Genomic DNA, 23658 nt, shown 5'->3' with positions numbered 1-23658 from the left:
CATGTTTTAGCATATTGCCAAAAGATAAAATACAAGTAATATTCTTAAAATTGTCCAATAAGATAAATATTATGGATTATACTTCCATTCTTGTTTCTTTCTTATAACGAGAAAATATGCTGTCCCTTCCAATCACCCACCAAAAAGAAAATAAACACAGACATCACACAAAAAGTGATAAATGAAATAGTCCTTTAAAAAAAAACAAAACCTCACAATTTAATTGCAATTAGGTTTCTCCTGTATCAGGTGACAACACATTTTTGCTTTAAAATTAAGCAAAACAAATATTCAGAAGGATATTTAGGTTATTAAGGCTTTATACTAGAAAAGCCTAAAAAATCTCTTTCTAAATTCTCAATAAATATCAGTAACATTATATAAAATGAGTAGAACAGAACACACCACTAGAACTTAAGAAACAATTATTTAAAAAAATAAGAGAATAGGGGTGCCTGGGTGGCTCAGTTGGTTAAGAGTCCGACTTCGGCTCAGGTCATGATCTCATGGTTTGTGGGTTTGAGCCCCACATCAGGCTCCATGCTGACAGCTCAAAGCCCGGAGCCTACTTCAGATTCTGTGTCTCCTTCTCTCTGCCCCTCCCCCACTCCTGCTCTCTCTCAATCTTTCAAAAAAAAATTAATTAATTTTAAAAAAAGGAGAATAAATAGGAGTCATTCATTGTTGGGGGTAAATCAAAAAGTACATTCCAATGATACAAAAACAGACACACAGATCATTGGATAGAGAGCCAAGGAACAAATCTACACCTCTATGTTCAATTCATCTATGAGAAAGCAGGCAAGAATACACAATGGGGTATTTTTTATAAATTTTTAATAAATGGTGTTGGAAAAATGGACAGCTACATGCAAAAGATGAAACTGGACAACTTTCTTACATCATATAAAAAAACAAACTCAACATGGATTAAAGATCTAAATATGAGACCTGAAGCCATAAAACTCCCAAAAGAAACATAGGTAGTTAATCTTTTGGACATCAGCCTTAGCAATGTATTTATGAATATGTCTCCTTAGGCAAGAGAAACAAAAACAAAAATAAGCTACTGGGACTATAACAAAATAAAAAAGCTTTTGTACAGTAAAGGAAACCATCAACAAAATAAAAAAGCAACCTACTGAATGAGAGAACATATTTGAAAATGACATCACTGATAAACGGTTAATATCCAAAATATATAAAGAAAGTATACAATTCAACATACACATATACACACAAACACACAAATAATTCAATTAAAAAATAGGCAGAGAACCTAAACAGACATTTTCCCAGAAAAGATACACAGATGGCCAACAGGTACATGAAAAGATGCTCATCAGGAAATGCAAATTAAAACCACAAGGGGGTATCATTTCACACCTGTCAGAAAATGGCTAATATCAAAAAAACAAGAAATAACAAGTGTTGGTATGAATGTAGAGAAAAGGGAACCTTATGCACTGTTGGTGGGAATGTCAATTGCTGCAATCACTGTGGAAAACAGTAAGGAGTTTCCTCAAAAAATTAAAAATAGAAATACCATATGATCCAGGAATTTCACTACTAGGTATTTAGCCAAAGAAAATGAAAACACTAATTTGAAAAGATATATGCACCCTATGTTTACCGAATTATTTACAATAGCCAAGATATGGAAGCAACCCAAGTATCCATCCATAGATGAATGGATAAAGAAGATGTAGTGTGTGTGTGTACATATGTGTGTATGTGTATATATATGTATATACACATACACATATATATAAATGGAATATTACTTAGCCATAAAAGGAGGTGATTTTGCTATTTGCAACAACATGGATGGATCTAGAGGGTATTATGCTAAGTGAAATAAGTCAAACAAAAATGAATTCCTTATGACTTCACTTATATGTGGAATCTAAAAACCAAAACAAATGAACAAATAAACAAATCAAACAGACTCTTAAATATAGAGAACTGGTGGTTGCCAGAGTGGAGGTGGGTGGTGGGGGGGGTGGGGATCAGCAAAATAAAGGGGATTAGGAAGTACAAACTTCCATTTTGAAATAAATAAGTCACGGAGATGAAAAGTACAGCACAGGGAATATAGGCAATAATACTGTAATAATGTATGGTGACAAACAGTGTCTACACTTATTGTAGTGAGCATTTTAAGTACTATATGGAACTGTGGGATCAATATGTTATCCACCTGAAACTAATACAACATTGTAGGCCAATTTTACTTCAATTAAAAAAAGAGTGCATTCCCAGACTAAAATGATTAGAAGTTTTCATTTGTTAGGACTCATTATCGGCCAGTCTGCAATGTCCACCAGGGAAGTAATAGGCTCAGCTAAACATTTAGACTCACGTGACTACCATGGGCCATATTTGGCACTAGTTGTTCAGAAGGTCTCTGGACAGAAAACACAGCTTGCTAGCCGAGTAACTGGCATTGTTCTTCAGTGGGAGTCCTCACAGAGTATAGCTCAAGTCAAGAGATCTACATAGGTTGTGCAGAAAGCACATTGACTTAAAGCCTTCCCACAAGAGCCAGAGTCTTTTTTAACAACTCTGAGCACAGCACTCAGGGTTCCCCAAAGAACTTCCCCCATTAGGAGAATCATCACATTCAGGGAAGTTCAGATACAGCTTTCTACCTGATTTACAATTCTCCCAGTCTGAATGCAATTGAACTTTCAGGGTTCATTTTTTTTTAATATAATTTATTGTCAAATTGGTTTCCATACAACACCCAGTGCTCATCCCAACAAGTGCCCTCCTCCATGTCAGGGTTCATTTTTTACTATATACCTCTAAGCCAGTGGTTTTCAGGGGCAATTTCCAGGGGAAATCTGACAATTCTGGAGACAGTTTTGGTTATCACAACTGGGGGCTCTTACTGGCATCGGGTCAGAGAAGCCCAGGGATCCTGCTAAACATCCTACAATGCATAAGATGGTGCTCAATAACAAAGAACTATCCAGCCTAAAAGGTCACTAATTCCAAGGTAAAGAAATCCCTGCTATAGAAAATATATAGTGACAAAGAGTACATACTTTGGAGTCATACTGACAGGAGGTTAAATAGCAGCTGTACTAGTAACTACACGTATTAAATTAAGCAAATTAGTTAACCAAAACCTGAATTTTCTCAATTGTAACATGGATATAATAATATCTATCTGACTGAATTACAGTGATTAAAAGAACTCTCATCCACTTCTTGGAAGATAATAAACACTCGATACCCATTTTGTTGAGAGTTTTTATCATAAATGGATGTTGAATTTTGTCAAATGCTTTTTCTGCATCCACTGAAATGATCATAAGATTTTTATCATTCATTTTCTCAATGTGATGTATCACACTGATTTGCAGACATTGCAAATCATTTATCTGGTAAGAGATTAATATCCAAAGTATATCAGGAATTCATACAACTTTATAACAAAAGAAAATTAGACTTGAAAATAGGCAGAAGATTTGAATATTTTTCCAGAGAAGACACTTGAACATTTTTCCAAAGAAGACATACAGATGGCCAGCAGATACATGAAAAATGCTCAGCAGCATTAATCATCAGGTAAATGCAAATCAAAAGCACACTGAAGTATCACCCCACACATTTTGAAGGATTATTTCCAAAAAGAGAAGACATACCAAGTGTTAGTGAGGATGTGAAGAAAAGGAAACCCTTGTACATTGTTGGTGGCAGTGTCAATTGGTGAATCCACTGTGGAAAACAGTATGGACATTCCTTAAAAAATTAAAATAGAACTATTGTATGATCCAGCAATTCCATTTCTGGATATTTATCCAATAAAAATGAAAACACTAACTGGGAAAGATATATGCACCCTCATATTCATTGCAGTACTGTTTACAATAGCCAGGACATGAAAATAACCTAAGTGTCCATCAACAGATCAATGGATAATGAAATTGTGTGCATGCATGTGCATGTGTGTGTATATACATATAGGAATATTATTCAGCCATAAAAAGAATTAAAATCTTACCATTTGAAACAAATGGATGTACCTTGAGGGCAATATGCTAAGTGAAATAAAGTCAGACAAAATACCGTATGATCTCTCTTATGTGTGTAACCTTAAAAACAACAACAACAAAAAACAAAATTGGTAGTTGCCAGAGGAGAAGGGTGGTAGGTGGGAGAAATGGGTATGAGGGGCCAAAGGTTAAATTTAAAAAAGCCTGAAGCAATGGGCAAAATATCAATTTTCAATACTTTCCATTGTGTTTTTTAAAAAAATATTTAGAGAAAGAGAGTGTGCGCACACACGCAACCCCAGGAGGAGCAGAGAGAGGAGGACAGAAGATCCAAAGCGGACTCCATGCTGACAGCAGCCAGCTGCGAGCCCAATGTGGGGCTTGAACTCATGAACCACAAGATCATGACCTGAGCTGAAGTTGCACACTCAACCGACTGAGCCACGCAGGCGCCCCTCCATGTGTCTTATTGCAACCATATAATAACCACTTAAAAAAAAAAACAAAACACAACACTCAGTAGATTTTCATATATACGTGTGTACGTCTGCTTGTTAGCAGATCTTACAGACTGGCCAAAAGTTAGTTCACAAAAGTATTTCCTGACCTCATCTATTGGCAATGTCTACCTGAAAGATTATTCAACATTCAAATAAAGATTAGTATATGGAGCAAAAGAACAATATAGAGAGGCCTATGAAAAGAGAGTGCAGAAGGAAAAATGCACAATGCTCAAAAAAGTCAAGGCAAGAAAACATTTTAGAACACGTACTGACTTTCTGAAGAAAAAAAACAAGTTTGGAAATGAGTGGAATCTGTAAGACTGAAGGCAAAAGAAAATACACAATAGCACTGTACTCTAGTTGATAAAGTTCTTTCCTATGGAGATATACATTAACAATTCTGATACATTATGCATGTATATCGGAATTGAACAATAAGTACATGCACTGCAGATTGTGAGAAGCAGCTTTCTTAATGTTTGAGTAGGAGTTTTCAGATAATCAAAGGAAAGAAGCTAGAATGGCTCAAGTGGTAATGAATTAGAGTTGGAGATATCAATATGAACTTCTGTGTAGCTTAATATAAAGGTGGTTACATGCAGAAATATTTATAGATATTTGTATATACAGGGCTTAGTATGCATGCATATATTTCCTAGCTCTGTCAGCTGAGTTGGCCTAGAAGCAAGGACATCCCAGGACCAACAATAACACTTAGCTCCCAGGTCTCAGTTTCTAATACCATACTTCAATAAAAGGAACCAGGGCTCCACGGAAAAATGGCTGATTTTAAAACTGGAGAAAAAAAATATACAAGAGGTGGAACATCTTGAAGTACTAGAAACTAAACAAAAGCTCAAAAACAAAAACACATTTACTGGGGCACATCAAAAGCACACTGGAGCCAAGCGAAAGAGCTCCCAATGGCCAAAGCGGGAACAATATTAGTAATAAATAATCTAACTATAAAATTAATGCCCATAGGCTATATTAATACAGATGACTGACTCAATCAATAAATGGGGTAGAATAGACAAATCTCCCAAATAATTTGTGTAGATATTCAGCCCTCTAGGAGGTACAGAACTCTCTATCCCTGGAGTTTGGACTCTGCATAGTGAATTTCTCACAAAAAAGTATATACAGGATAAAGGAAAAAGAGTAAATTTATAATGGAGAAACCTAAAATATATACTTCAACAAGTGATCAAAGTTAACACCAATAATGACAGGTCATGTTGACAGTATGTACCTTTGAGATGATGTGGTTGAAATAGCACTTTGTCTCTGATTTTCCTTCTCTAAACCCATAACACCAGTCTAATCATGAGAAGGATTCTAACAGACAAATTCTAATAGATGGTCTTCCTATAAAATACCTGACCAGTACTCCTCAAATCTGTAAAGGTCATTAAAAACAAGTCTCAGAAACTGTCCCAGCCAAGAGGAGCCTCAGGAGATATGATAACTAAATGTACTGTGGCATCCCAGATGGGATCCTGATCAGAAGGACATTAGGTAAAAATTAAAGAAGTATGAATAAAGTATGGACTTCAGAAATATATATTTCACTGACTGTAACAAATGTACCATATTAATTTGTTACTAATAGGGGAAATGGGTATGGGGTGTATGGGAACTCTCTGTACTATATTCTCAAATTCAGTTAAGGTTTTACTTTGAAAAGTCAACACCCACATTAAAAGCCTTAGTTCTCCTCAGACGGTTTATTCAATTTATTTAGGAAAGAACTTTTTGTGGGAGGAAGGCACTGAAGCTGAACTGCCTCTTTATATAAGTGGGAAGGGAAATGGGAAGTTAGGGAGATGACTGAAATAGATGTTACACTTGATTCCTATGTTCTATTTGATTCTCACTCCCACACTGTTGGAACTGCTTATGAAACAAATAGGCAGTTTCCACCTCCACTGTGGTTACCTCATAGTACATTCTAAGTTGTGGCCTTTTCTACATTGTTTCTTAAAACTATGTTTCTCTCCACTCCCCATCTTGTAAATTTTTTTTTTTTTTACATTTTTATTTATTTTTGAGAGACAGAGCACAAGTGGGGGAGGGGCAGAGAGAGAATGAGACACAGAATACGAAGCAGGCTCCAGGCTCTGAGCTGTCAGCACAGAGCCCGATGTGGGGCTTGAACTCACAAACTGTGAGATCGTGACCTGAGCCGAAGTCGAACGCTTAACCGACTGAGCCACCCAGAACCCCCTCCACTCTCCATCTGGTAGAGATGTACTGACACCATTTATATGCTCCTTAGTACCCCTTTACATGTCTGCCAGACACAGGGCAAAGTGGATCAACTGAAGGAAGAATATTTGAGACCCAACACAAACCTTCTCTAAAGCTTAAGGAAAGCACAGGTTCATTAAAAAACAAAAGAAAGTTTCAAAGTGCTTAAGAGGTATCACGGAGTCCCAGCAAAAGACTAAACTATCTGCCCAGATACTTTTTTAATTAACATAAAGGGAGAAAGCAAGGGTGAGGGTTGGAGGTGAGCAGTTCACAGGCAAAATGTTAAAATATAAAACGAAACACCAAGGAAGCACAAAAATTAAAAAATTAAAGGTAGAAAGAATAACAAGGATATCCACTATAATGGTAAATGTACTGGGTAAAAATTTTCACTATATAAACACTCAAGAGACATGGAAAACAAAGAACTGCAAAGTTACAAATAAAGGGATTAAAAACCTAACAAGCAAATGTAAACAGTACACAGGGATAAAATGAATTAAAAAGCCCACAGGGCACCGGGATGGCTCAGTTGGTTAAGCCTCTGACTCGGTTCCAGCTCATGATCTCAGAGTTCGTGAGTTCAATCCCTGCATCAGGGACCACACCCATGGTGTGGGGCCTGCTTGGGATTTTCTGTCTCTCTCCCTCTCTGCCCCTCCATGGAGCACTCCCGTGTGTGTCCTCTCACTCTCTCTCAAAATGAATAATTAAAAACTTGAAAAAAAAAAAAAGCACAAGTGTATTAAAGTAGACAAAATGGAAACTTTAAATGAAGGTACAACTTATAATGAAATACGACTTATTAAATGTACCAAATAATGTAACTGGAATATGTTTATGGCAAAATCCTCAGAAAACAAAAGATGAAATCAACAAGGACACAACAAATAAATCCTTAGCAAATAAGCTATATCCTTAACAGATAAACTAAATCCTTAATCCTTAACAAACTAAAATTAAGTAATAATATAGTAGATATGAAAAATGTGCTTAGTGTGATGTAATGTAGTTTCTATTCAAGCACTTATGAAAATGTTTACAAAAGCTACTATGTATGAGGCTACAAAAAAAACTCAAATAAAAAGTATCTACCAGTGAACAGACTACATTTATCATCAGAATGAAAACTACAATTTGACACAAAAAACATTCTCAACTAATTTGAAATTTAAACTTTGTTTCTAAAATACACCTCAAGGGGCGCCTGGGTGGCGCAGTCGGTTAAGCGTCCGACTTCAGCCAGGTCACGATCTCGCGGTCCGTGAGTTCGAGCCCCGCGTCGGGCTCTGGGCTGATGGCTCAGAGCCTGGAGCCTGTTTCCGATTCTGTGTCTCCCTCTCTCTCTGCCCCTCCCCCGTTCATGCTCTGTCTCTCTCTGTCCCAAAAATAAATAAACGTTGAAAAAAAAAATTTTTTTTAAAAATAAAATACACCTCAAAAGACAAAAACAATGGACCTCAAAATCTACAGAGCACGGTTCAAGCTCCACTGTTAGGCAATGTCAAAGACTTACATATGTAATTAAACAATAATGAGATAAACATTCAACTCAAAGTGAGAAAAAGCAACAAAATATACTGGGAATTTATAGGTTAAGTATATAAATTAATAAATTACTCGGTATCAATAATTATAGAGCTAGAAGGACAGAGATGTTCAGGACGACATGCTTGCACTTAAGATTTCAAAAAGGGAACAGTTTGGGTGACAGAACGTCCAAGGTATGACTGTGACTGCGAGAAGCTTAAGTGGTCTGTAAGCGATGAACACGGGAATAAACAAAGTCAAGAACTGAAGTTTAAGCTCTAGTACTAACAGACGTCTTTCAGGACGATGGTGGCAGTCAGAATGAAGCGTTAACTGTGAGCCACTACCACTGGAAGGGAGGGTTCAATAAGGCGCAGGTGACAGGAATCTGGGGCGTTAAACAAGCAGGTGACACAGGTTCAAAGGATTTTATAGCACTGAGGAAAAATGGAACAGGGGCCAATTATGTGGGCAAGGCAGCATCTGTCGGTGAAGACGGTTGTTTTAAACCTCATAGGTAGAGCAGAAGCTTGAGTTGAAAACAGCCTTGGAGATTAGCGCAGGTAGAGGAGCAGAAAGAAGTTTGCAAATGAAGCGTCTGAAATTTGAAAGACGCCTTGAAGTTTAACTGTTTGGAGGAGTAACAAGGAATGACTGGGAAAAAAGGCAAGTTGCAATGAAGGTTTCCCTATTTTCTTTTCCAGCTGATGGATCCAGTCACACTTGGTATTTCCACGAGGAATCAATACTAGTCATTCCCGAACCCACTAATGAAGATACTTTCCCCAGGTCAAGTGCCTGCAGATTGCCCCCGTTACAGAGTGGAAGAGAGGGCTGCACTAAACGCTGCTCAGGCCTGCTCTCCCACGCACCGATTTCCTTCCGCAGCCCGCGCCTTCCCCGCCACTGGTGACCCCTCCAGGTGGTCCCGCAGAGACTGCGGGGCGCGGCGCCGGAATCCTCTTAACTGCGCACAAGCCGACGCCCTCCAGCGGGATTCCCAATTCCGCGCACCCGCGTCCTCGTCGCCCGCTGACCCCGGCGATACCTGCGGGCACGGCTCCCAGCCGGCACTCTGTTCACTCACACCCAGGCGCCAGTTCCGACAGGAGCCACGGAGGTCTCTGGCCTCGCGGTCGGAAAGAGGCGGCGTGGGTAATCACGCCGGAACTAAGAAGCCGTGACCACACCCGCCTATTAAACGCCAACGCCGCCGCCCCTCTGGGTCTCCTAAAGGCCAAGGCAAGCCTCGGGCGCACGCACGCGCACAGGCCCTGGGAGCAGCCCCCAGCGGCCCCTGCGGCCTCAGTCTGCAGAGTAGACTGGGGGCTTCTCCCAGTCCCGCCCCCTTCCTCAGCCCCGCCCCCTCAGTAGACTTTCGTCCAACCCCAGGGCCGCGAACGAATGGATGCGGGCTTCCGGTAGGGTGGAGGCGAGGGTAAGGCGCAGGGAGAATGGCATCTCAAACATTCTTTGCTTCCCCCATCCCATCCCGGAAAAGTGTCCAAAATCTTCCTCACCTTTTCCGTGCCCCCCCCCCCAACCCCACTTGAGTGGAACCAAAAAATGTGACAGAATTTCGAAAGGATACCAATTTGTATATAACATGATTTTATTGATTCACTCATTCATTCATTCATTCTGTTTTGCAACCAAGTAAAAAGTCTCGTGGAAGATCATGAGTTCAGTTTTGGCTGAGTTGAGTTTGAGATACTTTGTGACATCCAAGAAGCAATGTCAAATATGCATACGGATCGAGGAGTCTGGAGACCTTAGAGGTGTCTGGGGCCAGCGGTGTAAAATTTGTGTCAATTCTGGGTAGATGATAGTTGATACTATGAGTGAGGATGACATTGTAGAAAGAACAAAAAAGAGAAAATACTAAAATGAAAGGGTCCAGGATTGAGCCCCAAAGGAAGAACTCAAAACAGTAAATCAGGGAGAGCCTTTACATCTAGAAAAGGAGCTTTACATCTAGAGCACGAATTGACCAAAATAAAACAAAAGGGGAATTAGATATTTTTTTTGCCAACCTCCTCTGTGCTCACTACTATCATAAGCAAATTATAAATATCATCTCATTCATCACCACGACACTATAAGGTAGACATTATCATTCCCCAATCTGTTGAAACTAAAATCTGGCAAAGCTAAGCTCCAAGCTCAGAACACTTCATATTTGCATCACTGCTATTCACTCAATGTTTCAATACTTAGAGAGCCATTAGTAAGTTTTGACAGAATTGTGGAATGACATTTTCCAAGATTGGGGGTATGGTGTGTGCTATGAATTGTTTGCAATGAGGCTGACCTTTATGAAAGTCACATTAAATTAGCTAGGCAAAATCAAAATTTTAACTTGTAAGTGTTGCCAGTAAATAGGCTCGAATATGATCTATAGCTGATTAAAGAGCAGAGAAATGGAAAAAGCACAAAGTAGGAAGGAGAAGGACCAGCCTTTCTCCTCTCATACCTTTCATAGATATGAGGTTTCTGGCCACTTACCTTCAGAGGTCCACGGAAACACTGACACTGCTCTCTAATTGAATAGGGTAATTTTCAGGTTGCAGTCACCTCACTAAAGGTTTTTTTTAGTTTATTTTTTAAAGTTTATTTATTTTGAGAGAGAGAGAGATGGGGGGGGGGGGGGGGGGGGGAGGGTAGAGATGGAGAGGGAGAGAGAATCCCAAGCAGGCTCTGCATTACCAGTGCAGAGTCTGACACGGCTCGAGCCCACCAACAGTGAGATCATGACCTGAGCCAAAATCAAGAGTTGGTTGCTTAACTGACTGAGCCACCCAGGTGCCCCAGGTCCAGATATTTTTTAATGGAACAATCTTATGATTGTTCTTGCAATATATGACTTTTATTGTGAAGGTAAAACTAACTGGGGCTTGATCCTTAAGATTCATACAGTTGTCTGCTACAGACTCCATTTCCTTCTAGCATCGTGAAATCTAGGTCTTCTGAATTAGAACCTAATTCAGCATACAGAGAAAACTTAAATCAACACTTTTCCTAGGCCACACATTCATTCAGCAAATTTTTATTGAGAATATGTGACTAGTACAGACATTGTACTAGCAGTAGGGAACACATTAGTAAACACAATCAGGGGTGCCTGGGTGCCTCAGTCGGTTAAGCGCCTGACTTCAGCTCAGGTCATGATCTCACAATTCGTGGGTTCAGGCCCCTCGTCGGGCTCTGTGCTGACAGCTCGAAGCCTGGATCCTGCTTCAGATTCTGTGTCTCCCTCTCTCTCTGTCCCTCCCCCACTCATGCCCTGTCTCTCAAAAATGAATACACATTAAAAAAAATTTTTAAACACAATCAGATGAGGACTGTCTTAATGCCCAACAGAAGCATTCCCTATGCTAAGCTCACTCAACTCTTCTGTGTTCTTCACTCAACATTCTGTATTCTACATATTCTCATAATGTTGTGTTATGTACATTATGAGTTATACTGGTCAGTTTGGAATGTATAGGTTGTCAAGACATTAGTGGGGGTGATTTGGTTTCATAGGCCATGGGTAATGGACATTTGTCAATTTTTGGCTTCTGATCATTTGAGTACCTTTTCCATATTTATGGCCTTCTGTGAATCATGGGCTAGTAACAGCCTATCTGCCTCCACAGAAGCTGAATACACCTGAAATTCACTTTCTTTGCCTTCATTGCAGCTATTGTATAGCATGTAACTTGGACTCAATCAATTAGATACACTCAGTCTAGACTGAATTAAGAGCTAGTGACATGAAAAAGCAAGGACATCAAACCATTTCTTTTCTTTTTTTAGAAATAGACTTTACTTTTCTTTTTTTTTTTTAATTTTTTTTTTCAACGTTTATTTATTTTTGGGACAGAGAGAGACAGAGCATGAACGGGGGAGGGGCAGAGAGAGAGGGAGACACAGAATCGGAAACAGGCTCCAGGCTCTGAGCCATCAGCCCAGAGCCCGACGCGGGGCTCGAACTCACGGACCGCGAGATCGTGACCTGGCTGAAGTCGGACGCTTAACCGACTGCGCCACCCAGGCGCCCCTAGACTTTACTTTTCAAATCAGTTTTAGACTTGCAGAAAAACTGAGAAGTACCCTTAGTTCCTATACACCCACTTATCTTCCATTATTATTGTGGTATCTTTGTTACAATTAAGAAAATCAACATTGATATCTTATTAACAAAAATTCATACTTCATTTGGATTTTCTTTGTTGTTCTTTTCTTTCCCCTTATATCCTTTTTCTGATTCAGGATCTCATCCAGGATGCCACATTACATTTAGTTGTCATGTCTCCTTAAGGCTTCCTTGGCTGTGACAGTTTCTCGGACTTGTTTTTGATGACCTTCACAGTTTTGAGGACTACTGGCCATATATTTTATAGGAAGCTCATGTATTAGAATTTGTCTGATGTTTTTCTCATGATTAGACTGAAGTTATGGGTTTAGGGAAGGACAATCACAAAGATAAAGCGCTATTTCCATCACATCATCTCAAGGGTATATATATATATCAACGTGACTTATCACCATTGCTGTTAACCTTGATCACCTGACTGATGTAGTGCTTGTCAGCAGATAACTTCTTTTTTCTTTTTCTGTCAGTGGCAGAGGAAGCACCAACGTCCCAATTTCCAGCCTCAGCGAATCAGCAGCTTCCTCTGCAGGGCCTGGGCTGATGGTGTTGGCAGAGTAAAGTGCGCCATCTAGTGCTAAACGGCAGTGATGTTCTCATGACACCCATTCTGTGACAGGATTTTGGCCTGTAGTTCTGGCTGCAGGACCAGAATTACCATTGTTTCAGTATTTTTCCTTTTAGCTTAAATCACACATAGTCAGTCTCTATTACTTACAACTAAGAACCCTAATCATATATTATCTTTATTATTATTTTGGGGTGTATGCACTAATTTTTTTTCTTTAGAAGCATTCTGACAATTTATTCCCTCTCACTATAGCAGGAGATATATCATATTTTTTGTTGGTTTGTTCGTTTTGAGAGAGAGAGAGAGAGAGAAGCTTCTATTAGTAATGTGAAAAATTCCCACTGGCATCTATTTTGATGGAATGAATGGGAGCATAATTCTCTCAGCATTTGAGTTATCCATTCCTGTGTAACAAACCATCTCAAAACTTAGTGCCTTAAAACAGTAACCATTTTATTTTGCTCAGGAGTCTGTGGTTTCAGAATTTGGAGTGGGAATGGAAAGTGTTGGTAATGGCAATATTAAAGATATGACCATGGAGCGAATGGCTGAGATCATTGGAGGAATGAAGATCAGGGAATTCTGAGAATACAGATATTTGAATATTTGATTTTATGTGAAAATTAGATAACTAAGATCTATAACAGGAGTAGTGTCTTGGGAAAGTGACAGTGATCCAGAGCTTAAAGTCTTCAAGGAAAAGGGGGAAGTGACTTAGGAATCTAAAATAAAGTAAAAATCTCACAATCCCACTTTCTCAGCCACCCCTATTTCTTCCTTCTTCCCCATGGTGAGACTTCTCCAAATTAGTGTTCATATATTCTGTTCACATTGTCTTACTTTTCCTCCTGTTACTGAAATAGATTTCATTTAGATCATCACAGGCAGCCAAGTCACCAACTTCACATATTAGTGTTTTGTCCTTGTCTATATCACTTCAACTAGCACATTCTGTTTGAATGAGTTTCCTCTGATCCTCACGTCCAGATTGGCGTTTGTCTATTGTAGTGCACCTCCAGTAATTTTAAAAGAATAGTAACAAATGCAAAAATGTGTATTAAAACACATTATGTGTCTGTCATTGTTCTGGATGTATTGGATACAATCAGAGTTGGATATGATAAAATAAGAGCTCAATAAGTTATTTTAAAATGAATGCATGGATGGGGCGCCTGGGTGGCGCAGTCGGTTAAGCGTCCGACTTCAGCCAGGTCACGATCTCGCGGTCCGTGAGTTCGAGCCCCGCGTCAGGCTCTGGGCTGATGGCTCAGAGCCTGGAGCCTGTTTCCGATTCTGTGTCTCCCTCTCTCTCTGCCCCTCTCCCGTTCATGCTCTGTCTCTCTCTGTCCCAAAAATAAATAAACGTTGAAAAAAAAAATTTAAAATGAATGCATGGATGCGTGAATGAAAGAAATAAGAAATATAGCTACTAGATTTTATTACTTCACTGGGGGAGGTCTTCTACTGAAGAGTCAGTAGTTCCTGACTCATATCCATGGTAACTGTAGAATGGTTATCATGGAATCCCCTCTAGACATGTGATTGGCTAAAAGTTGGGGAAAAATATGCAAAGGGCTGTCAGCCAGATTGTTTGGACTAAGGGTTTATGAAACCTGAAGTAGACCCCAGAATTGACCATTGTAGAGAAGTTGAGACACAGTCATATGTGGTTATAGGCATCTAAGCCTATGAAGGGGTCAGCCTAGGATTAGTAAACTCCAATTCCTCAAATTCTAATTTCTCTTTTGCTTTTGGAAGAGATATTCATTGGGTAAATAGGGCCCTTTCAAAAGAGGCTGACCAGAATGGTTAGAGGGTGCCAAAGCACATTACATGAAGGAAATTTAAAGAAACAACTGGGTGTTTGGCTGTGAGGATTGAATTTGGGCAAGTATAGAAACTGACTTCAGTGAATTGTGGTATAGTATAATGAAAGTTTTTCTAGGACTAAAACTAAGGAAAGTGGGTTCAACATAAAGGAAAATTGATTTTGACTTACCATAAGGAAGATCTTTGTAATAGCTAAGAACTATCTATAACTGACCCTTGAACAACACAGGTTTGAATTGCATGGGTCCACTTATATATGGAGTTTTTTCAATACAGTACAGTGATGTAAAGGTATTTTCTCTTATGCTCTTCTTAATATTTTCTTTTCTCTAGCTTACTTTTTGTAAGAATAGAGTATGTAATAAATATAACATAGAAAATATGTGTTGATTGACTGTTTATGTTATTAGTAAGACTTCCAGTCAATAGTGGGCTATTAGAAGTTAAGTTTTGGGGGACTCAAAAAAGTTACATGCAGATTTTCAAATATGTGAGGGTTGGCACAATCTAGTTCAAGGGTAGCTGTATAAATGAAAGAGAATAATCCAAGAGAGTAGGGAGCTATATATTCTTATTTCGGCAAATGCTGGACAGTTACTCAATAGAAATATTATAAACTGGTTTAAGTCTCAGGCCTATGTTTGGAATAAATGACTGTGAAATTCCCTTTTTACTCTGATAGTCTATGTTAATATGAAATTTGGGATGATGAGATTAAAAAACTCATTTTTTTTTTTAGCTTTCAAGAGAAAACATCATGAACTAGGAAATATTTTGCTTTTGGTACCATTTTACAAGCTGAAATGCTGAGCCATGAATGATCCCAGTATTAAAGACTCTTCCAAATATATTGGTTGTTTCTATCAGAGCCTATTCCTGGAGATTTATATGACTGGGACATCTAAATCTGAAATGTCTTCGATGTTAGGGTCATGTATGCAACTCATATTAGATGCTACTTCAAATAATCCAGTTTAAACCTCTTAGATTCAATTGTGACCATGCTTAAAACATATCCATATTAGCTGAATTAACCACAAACACAAACTCCAAAATAGTACTTGATGTGTTTCATAATCAAGAAAACCTAACTTTTTATCATTTTATTTCTCCTCTGTGTTCTAGTTTAGCATGGAGTATTCATGGATTTTAGAACATGTCCTTCACTTTTATGCTTCTTGAAATGATCTAATTCATAACTGCCTACCAAAAGCCTGCACCTTTTTTAAGGATGTTACTATAGTTCTAAAAGTCAAACCCAGAGATCACTGCCTCTGAAAAAAGGACTTTCTTCCAGCTAGTTTCCTGAGAGCCCCTTTGACATCCTTGTTTCTCAGGCTATAAATTATGGGGTTCAACATTGGCGTCACCACTGTATAGAACACAGATATCATTTTATCCCGCTCTTTTGTGGTCTTGGAGTTTGGCCGCATGTAGGTGAATATTCCTGACCCATAGAAGAGGATGACAACAATGAGATGGGAGCCACAGGTAGAGAAAGCCTTGAGCCTCCCCTCCCCAGACTGCATCTGGATCACAGTGGAGATAATATTCCAGTAGGAGACAAGGATCAGGCAGACAGGAGCTAAGAGGATGACCACGCCCATTGCAAAGATGGCCATTTCTGTGCTATAAGTATCTGCTGAAGCCAGCTTCAGGAGGGCAGGAGGTTCACAAAAGTAGTGATTAATAATGTTCTGTCCTTGATAGGGTAGTTGGAAAGTAAAGGTGGTATCCACCAGAGACACTAGTGCCCCACTGGCCCAGGATCCTATGGCCAATTGGAGACACACCTGGTGGGTCATGATAGTAGAGTAGTGCAAGGGCTTGCAGACAGCCACATACCGGTCATAAGACATCACCGCCAGCAGTGCGCACTCTGTACACCCAACCAGAAGGAAGACAATTATCTGTGTCATACATCCAAAAAAAGAAATAGTTTTCCTCTTTACAAGGAAGTGGACCAACACTTGGGGGACAATGCTAGTAGAGAAACAGAGATCTGCGAAAGAGAGGTTTCTAAGAAAAAAGTACATGGGAGTGTGAAGTCGAGAATCCATGAAGATGAGAATGATGATGAGCAGGTTTCCAAATACAGTCAAAAGATAAATGATGAGAAAGAGAGTAAATAGCAGGATTTGGGTCTTCAAGTCCTGTGAAAGGCCAAAGAAAATAAACTCAGCCACAGAAGTTTGGTTTTCCTCTCCCATGAGATTTATGTCTGTTTACCTGTTGGTACAAATAAAAAGAACAAACTTTGGGTTTGTGACATCAAGTCCTATAGAAGAGTATCATTTAAGGCTTAGTTTAAAACCAAATTGGAGGGGCGCCTGGGTGGCTCAGTGGGTTAATTAACCCTCCAACTTCGGCTCAGGCCATGATCTTGCGGTTCACAAATTGGAGCTCTGGCGTCCTTGGGCTCTATGCTGACAGCTCAGAGCCTTGAGCCTGCTTCAGATTCTAACTCCATCTCTCTGCCCCTCCCCCGCTCACTCTCTCTCTCTCTCTCTCTCTCTCTCAAAAATAAATAAATATTTTAAAATAAGTAAATAAATAAATAAAGCCAAATTGGATATTTCTAGCCTTTTGCTATCCAAGTTGTTCTAATTAATATTAAATAGAATATTGTAATTCTTATTAGGTGGTTGTAATTTAAATCCGCTTCATTTTCTTCCAAAACTCTTCTTCACAGTGCCACTTATTTATAGATAACTATGACAGTGTTAAAGCCTTCTTGGCTAATTCTGATATGAAGATATTAGACTTCATGTGGACTTTACTAAATGGCTTTACACATATTGTTACAAAATGACTGTGTATACTGTTAGCACTGTTACCATGCATAAAATTGCACCACTAACTGTTCAAAATACACCATCTTTAATTATAACATAGGCTTGAAAGGTGAGAAACAGCTTTCAGGCATCAAACTCAATTTGACCTCTTAAAAAACAACAAACTTTTCTTGGTTTAAAAATAAAGCCTTAGCATTTCATACACTAAGGATTGTTCTATTTTAATTAAAGAGTAAAATACTAAAAGTAAAACAATTAAAAAAACAGGAAAAATAAATTAAAATTCTTGTGATATCTAGATAGGATCAGACTGACACAAGAGCTGTCTAGGAAAACGTGAAGTTTACAACATAAACTGAAAGACTTCTGTGAGAGAATAATATCGTGAATAAGATTAAAAGATAAACTATAAACTGAGGAAAATATTTGAAGGAGACATTATGTCAGACAAAAGTTAAAATACTTTATCACAGGGACATCTGGGTGGTTCAGTCAGTTAAACGTCAGACTCTTGATTTTGGCTCAGGTCATGATCTCATGGTTCGTGGGATCGAGCTGCATCAGGCAGTGCGGAGCCTGCCTGGAATTCACTCTCTCTTCCTCTCCCCTGTTCAGGTGCTCTCTCTCTCTCTCAAAATAAATAAACATTAAAAAATACCTTATTACATTAACATTACATATAAAACACTATGAAAATTGTTCAGTCCAAGAAATAATGGGCCAAAGACATGAACAGACTACTTACAAAGAAGAAATACAAAGCTGTGAAATTTAAGAAAAATACTCTATATTATATATGATTATAACTAAATAAGTACAACTACAACAATGAGGGATATATTTTTCACTTGGGAAATTAGCTAAGATTTCAACAAAACAATCACATCACAAAATAGTAACTAGTAGTTTATTGAAAATTTAACACATGACAGGCATTTAACACATGACAGACACTATTAAACTTACTTTGCAGATGAGAAAACTGAGGCACAGAAAAGTTCAGCTACATTCCCCAAATTAAACAATTAATAAATGGCAGAATTCATTAACCATATAATGAGGGTGCAGAAAAAAAAAGACATTTATGTACAATGCAAGTGGGTAGGAAAATTAGTCCAATCTTTCTAGAAAAAAATTTTGTCAAATATATTTTAAAACTTAAATATTCATATACTTTGACCCAGTTCTCAATAGTATGGGGGAGGAAGATATTCTTTTTTTACTAGTCTTTTCTTCCCTGTGAGGAATAATCTGACTTGTGATACTCTAGTGTGTTGCTTGGTCCATATTTACTATTGGTTAGGGTTATTGTGCTTTAAAAGGTCATGCATGTTCTATTTTCTCACTTCTTCATGGTACTGAACTGATAAAATGGACAAAGTCCCCCTCAAGTTGTAAGGGAGGTTGAAGATTTTGAAAGACTTTAGAGGAGACTGAGTACCCCAATCCAGGCTAATCAGAGTTCTGAATTTGAGTGACATTAGGCAATTAACAAAAAGCACTGTCTTATTTTTCATGTTTCTTGTTTCTTTTCTAGAACTCTAAGGAGAGGGGGGACCTGGGTGGCTCAGTCCGTTGAGTGTCTGACTCTTGATTTTGGTTCAGGTCATGATCCTGGGGTTATGGGATCAAGTCCTGGGTGGAGTTTGTGCTGAGCATGGAGCTTGCTTAAGATTCTTTCTCTCTTTCTCTCTCTCTCTCCCCCTCAGCCTCTCTCCCCCGCTAGCACTCTCTCTCTAAAAAAAAAAAAAAGAACTCTAAGGAAGAATGACCAGGACTAGAATATTAGTATTAGTATTAGTAGTATATTAATATTAGGAGTTCCTGAGTTCCCTAGGCCTAATATCATCTAATACCCCCAAATATTATCCCAATTTCTAAATACATTTCTAGGAATCCATTCTAAATAAATATTCTAAATTTCAGAAAAATGTTCACAAGAAAATATGTTTATTATGTTAGATAATAATGGTTAAAAACAGACATATAGACAAATGGAATAAAATAAAGAATGTAGAAATAAACCTACACATGTACAGTCAACTGATCTTTGACAAGGGTGCCAAGAATACACAGTGAGCAAATGACAGTCTTTCCAATAAATGGTGTTGGGAAAACTTGATATCCACATGCAAAAGAATGAAATTGGACCTTATTTCATATCATATACAAAAATCAACTGAAAATACTTAAGACCTGACACTAAAAAACTCTACAAAGACAATATAGGGAAAATTTTCTAGGCATTAGACTTGGCAATAATCTTGGATTTGACACCAAAAGCACAAGCAATAAAAGCAAAAGATAGACAAGTGAGATTAAAAACAAAACAAAAGTAAACTAACTAAAACCTTCTGCACAGCAAAGGAAAAAAATCAACAAAATGAAAAGGCAACCTATCAAATGGGAGAAAATATTTGCAAACTATATATCTGATAAAGGGTTAATATCTGAAATGTATAAGGAACTCATACAACTCAATGACAAAAAAGCAAATAATCCAATTTTTAAAATGGACAAGAAAACTGAATAAACATTTCTCCAGAGAAGATATACAAATGGCCAACAGGTACATGGAAAGTTGTACATCACCACTAATCATCAAGAAAGTGTAAATCAAAACCACAATGAAATATTACATTACCCCTATTAGGATGGTTATTATAAAAGGGCTGGAAAAAAACCCCCCAGAAGTTAACTGGTGTTGACAAGGATGTGGAGAAAAGAAAATCCTTGTACGTTGTTGGTGGGAGTGTAAATTTGTACAACCACTATGGAAAACAGTTTGGAGGTTTCTCAAAAAATTAAAAATAGAACTATCAAATGATCCAGCAATTTCACTTCTGGGTTTATGTCAGAAGAAATTGAAATCAAGAACTATCTGAACTCCCATGTTAATTACAGCATTATTCATAATAGTCAAGACATAGAAGCAATTTAAATGTCCACTGACAAATAGATAAAGAAAATGTTGAATATACATACAATAGAACATTATTCAGCCTTAAAAAAGAAGGAAATCATGCCATTTGTGACAACATGGATGAACCTGGAGGACATTATCCTAAGTGAAGTAAGCCAGATACATAAGGACAAAGAGTTAAAAAACAAATGAAAAAAGGACAAATGCTACATGATATCACCTGTGTAAATTAGTCAAACTCATAGAAGCAGAGTGGTGTGATCATTGCCAGGGGCTTGGGGAAGGAGGTAATTATTAGTCAAATTAGGTATTAGTCAAAGGATACTAAGTTTCAGTTATGTAAAATGAGTAAGTCCTAGAAATGTACTGTACAGCAGAGTGCCTATAGTTATTCAAAGAATAACTATTCCTCTCCCTCAATTATTTCTGAAATTCCACAGGTAATATAATAACTTTTCTCATCACTATCAATAATGTAGTGTTTGTTATTTTCTTTTTTCCTTGACTTTATTGTCTAGCTGTTATTGAATACTACTATTTCTTCTCTTCCCAACAGAGAATGATTAATTTCATTAATAATAATAATGCCAGTCATCTTCCACTGGTACTTACAAAAAGTGGTTTTGCTAATGCCTTAGGGACCAATGTTAATATATGTTTTCAAAATGCACAGAAAGAAAGAACTTTCAAAAATTTATTTTTAAAAGTTTATTTGTTTTTTATTTTCTTGAGGGGAAAAGGGAGAGAGAGAGGGAAAAAGAGAATCTTAAGAAGGCTCTATGCCCAGCACAGAGCCGAACATGGGGCTCAATCTCACAAATGTGAGATCATGACCTGAGCCAAAATCAAGAGTCAAACACTTAACCAACTGAGCCACCAAGGCACCCCATTTTTTTCTTTTTTAATGTTTTTGTTCTTTAATAGGCTATCTATTACCAATATAGGAAAAATATAAAAATGGGTAAATCTATATAGCACTTAATTGAGGATGTTCTAAACTAAAGTCACTTTATTGCATCTGCTTTCAGTCTTGATAAAGTAACTGCTATAGGACTAGCTCTCTTGCTAGAAGCAAATATAAAACAAAATATGGAACAACTATATTCAGACATTGGATAATAGCCAGTTCAGAATGTAATCCTGTATAGCAAGGAAGCAGATAAGGTGAGTTCCATGGTCACATTAACTTTATGCTTAGAGGCACTCTCAGAACCACAGTCCATGGAGCTGGAGCCTAAGCAGAGCATGATGGCCTTACTGAGCTGAGGAGACAGAGACCCATAAATGATAGTGCCAAAGCATTTGGAAATTGTGAAAGAGCATCAGAAAGGAAGTAGTTGTACAGTAAAGGCACTTTAGGAATCTGAACAAGTCTTGGCTGCATATTAAGCAAAGCAAAGGCATAGGATAAGACAGGGAAAGCCCCTGAAAAAACAACTATTAGAGGTCAGGTAAAGCAGCAAGATTTTGGAATTCCAGCCATCCAAAATTGAGGGGCTTCATGCAAAACTCTTGGCAATGAGTTGCTCAGTGAGTTGCTTCTGGCAATGAGACCTCTCAGAGGACAGGTCTTAGGAATAAGCTATGATAAGTTAAGAATGCATTTTACAAACCCCAACATATAAAACAATAGTTATAGCAAAAAATCAAACAGAATATATAAAATGGAATAGCAAAAATACTCAATTAAACAGAAGGCAAAAAAACATGAAAAGAACAAGGAATACATGGGAAAAATAGAAAGCAAATACAAGATAATAGACTTAAACCTAATTGTATTCATAATACATGAAAAGTAAATGGATAAAACATTCTTATTAAAAGGGAGAGATTGATAGCTTGGGAAGATGGCAAAGTAAGAGGACCCTAAGCTCACCTTATCCCATGGATACAACTAGATAACATTCACATCAATGTAAATAACCCAGACAATGACCTGAAGACCAGAACAAACCCCACAACTGAAGACAGAAAAAGGGCCAAATTGAAGGAGGTAGGAAAGGTGAAGACATACTTTGAGAATGAAATAGACCATGGCAGTCTGCAGTGGGTAGGTAGCCAATGGCATGGAGAAGGGCAAAAAACAGATGTCACATCTGGGAGCCTGCACCGAGGAAGATGAATCCCTATAACATTTGGCTCTGAAAGTGAGAGGGACCAAACCTTGTGAGTTCTTATAACCAGCAAGACTTAAAGCCTTATATTTAAAAAAAATCAGAAAGACTCAGCTCTGGGAGAGCCCAGAGTGTGTTAGGAAGTGGAAGTCCTGCCCTTAAAGAGGATAGCACAACAAACAGCCAGGGAAGATACAGCATGGAAGCAGTAGTTTGAAAAATGCTGGGGGCAGATGGGAGGGAGAGTAATTTACTCATCTCAGATGGCACAGATAGGCAGGGATAACAGGGAGACCCCTCCAGGAACAAAGGAGCTGGCAGGCACCATTTCCCTCCTTTGCCCTCCCCAGCATAAACAAAGGGCCACCTGCAAGAACCAGCACAGTGCTGACACTTACTAACTTTTATACCAAGCCTCACCCCCACTCCCACTTTGGCAGATCCATTCTTCCCAGTCACGCTTGCCTTAGTCCTGGCTCTGTGGGTTCCCTCCCCCAAAAGACCAGCACAAACCCCACCAATGCCACATCTCTGGACCTACGTATTTTGCAGGATTTCATTTCTGGCAGCAGCAGCAGCAGATCTCATTTTGCAAGTAGACCAGTGCACACCTTGTTAAAAATGTGCCCCACTTGTCTAGGGACAAAATACTGCATACAACAGACAAAGATAGCCTCTGCAGACAACTGGACTGAAGGAAAATGTGGCCAGGACTCAATAGCAGGTCATATGCAACACACATAGGAGACACTTCCTGAGGCACCAGGAAGAACAGGTCTGTCTGGAAGAACAGGAGACACTGCATTGCAGGACACTATAGGATCTAGTTGACTTTCCTAACACACAGAAACAGACACAGAGAGTTAGACAAAATGAAGAGACATCAGAATACGTCCCAAAGAAACAAATAAACAAACAAACAGGACAAAATCACAGCAAAAGACTTCAGCAAAATGGATATAAGTAATAGGCCAGAGAGAGAATTTAAAGTAACGATTAT

The 23658-nt window shown here is 38.4% G+C and overlaps 1 protein-coding gene across 1 annotated transcript; it reads right to left on the bottom strand.

The window, feature by feature from the left end:
* Window positions 1-16091: 16091 nt before the first annotated feature.
* On the bottom strand, window positions 16092-17051 carry LOC115525830 (olfactory receptor 2D3). Its single transcript, XM_030333216.1, has one exon. The coding sequence runs from the start codon at window positions 17034-17036 to the stop codon at window positions 16092-16094; it is 945 nt and encodes a 314-aa protein (XP_030189076.1). The 5' UTR covers window positions 17037-17051.
* Between the last annotated feature and the right edge of the window lie 6607 nt (window positions 17052-23658).

This window comes from Lynx canadensis, chromosome D1, assembly GCF_007474595.2.
Source record: "Lynx canadensis isolate LIC74 chromosome D1, mLynCan4.pri.v2, whole genome shotgun sequence".
Lineage (NCBI taxonomy): Eukaryota > Metazoa > Chordata > Mammalia > Carnivora > Felidae > Lynx > Lynx canadensis.
Note: the sequence above shows the minus strand (reverse complement) of the source record. Positions and strands in the feature narration are given on the sequence as shown.

What these genes read in the sequence shown, in the direction of transcription:
- LOC115525830 (XM_030333216.1), bottom strand. Translation starts at nt 17,036, where the DNA reads ATGGGAGAGGAAAACCAAACTTCTGTGGCTGAGTTTATTTTCTTTGGC.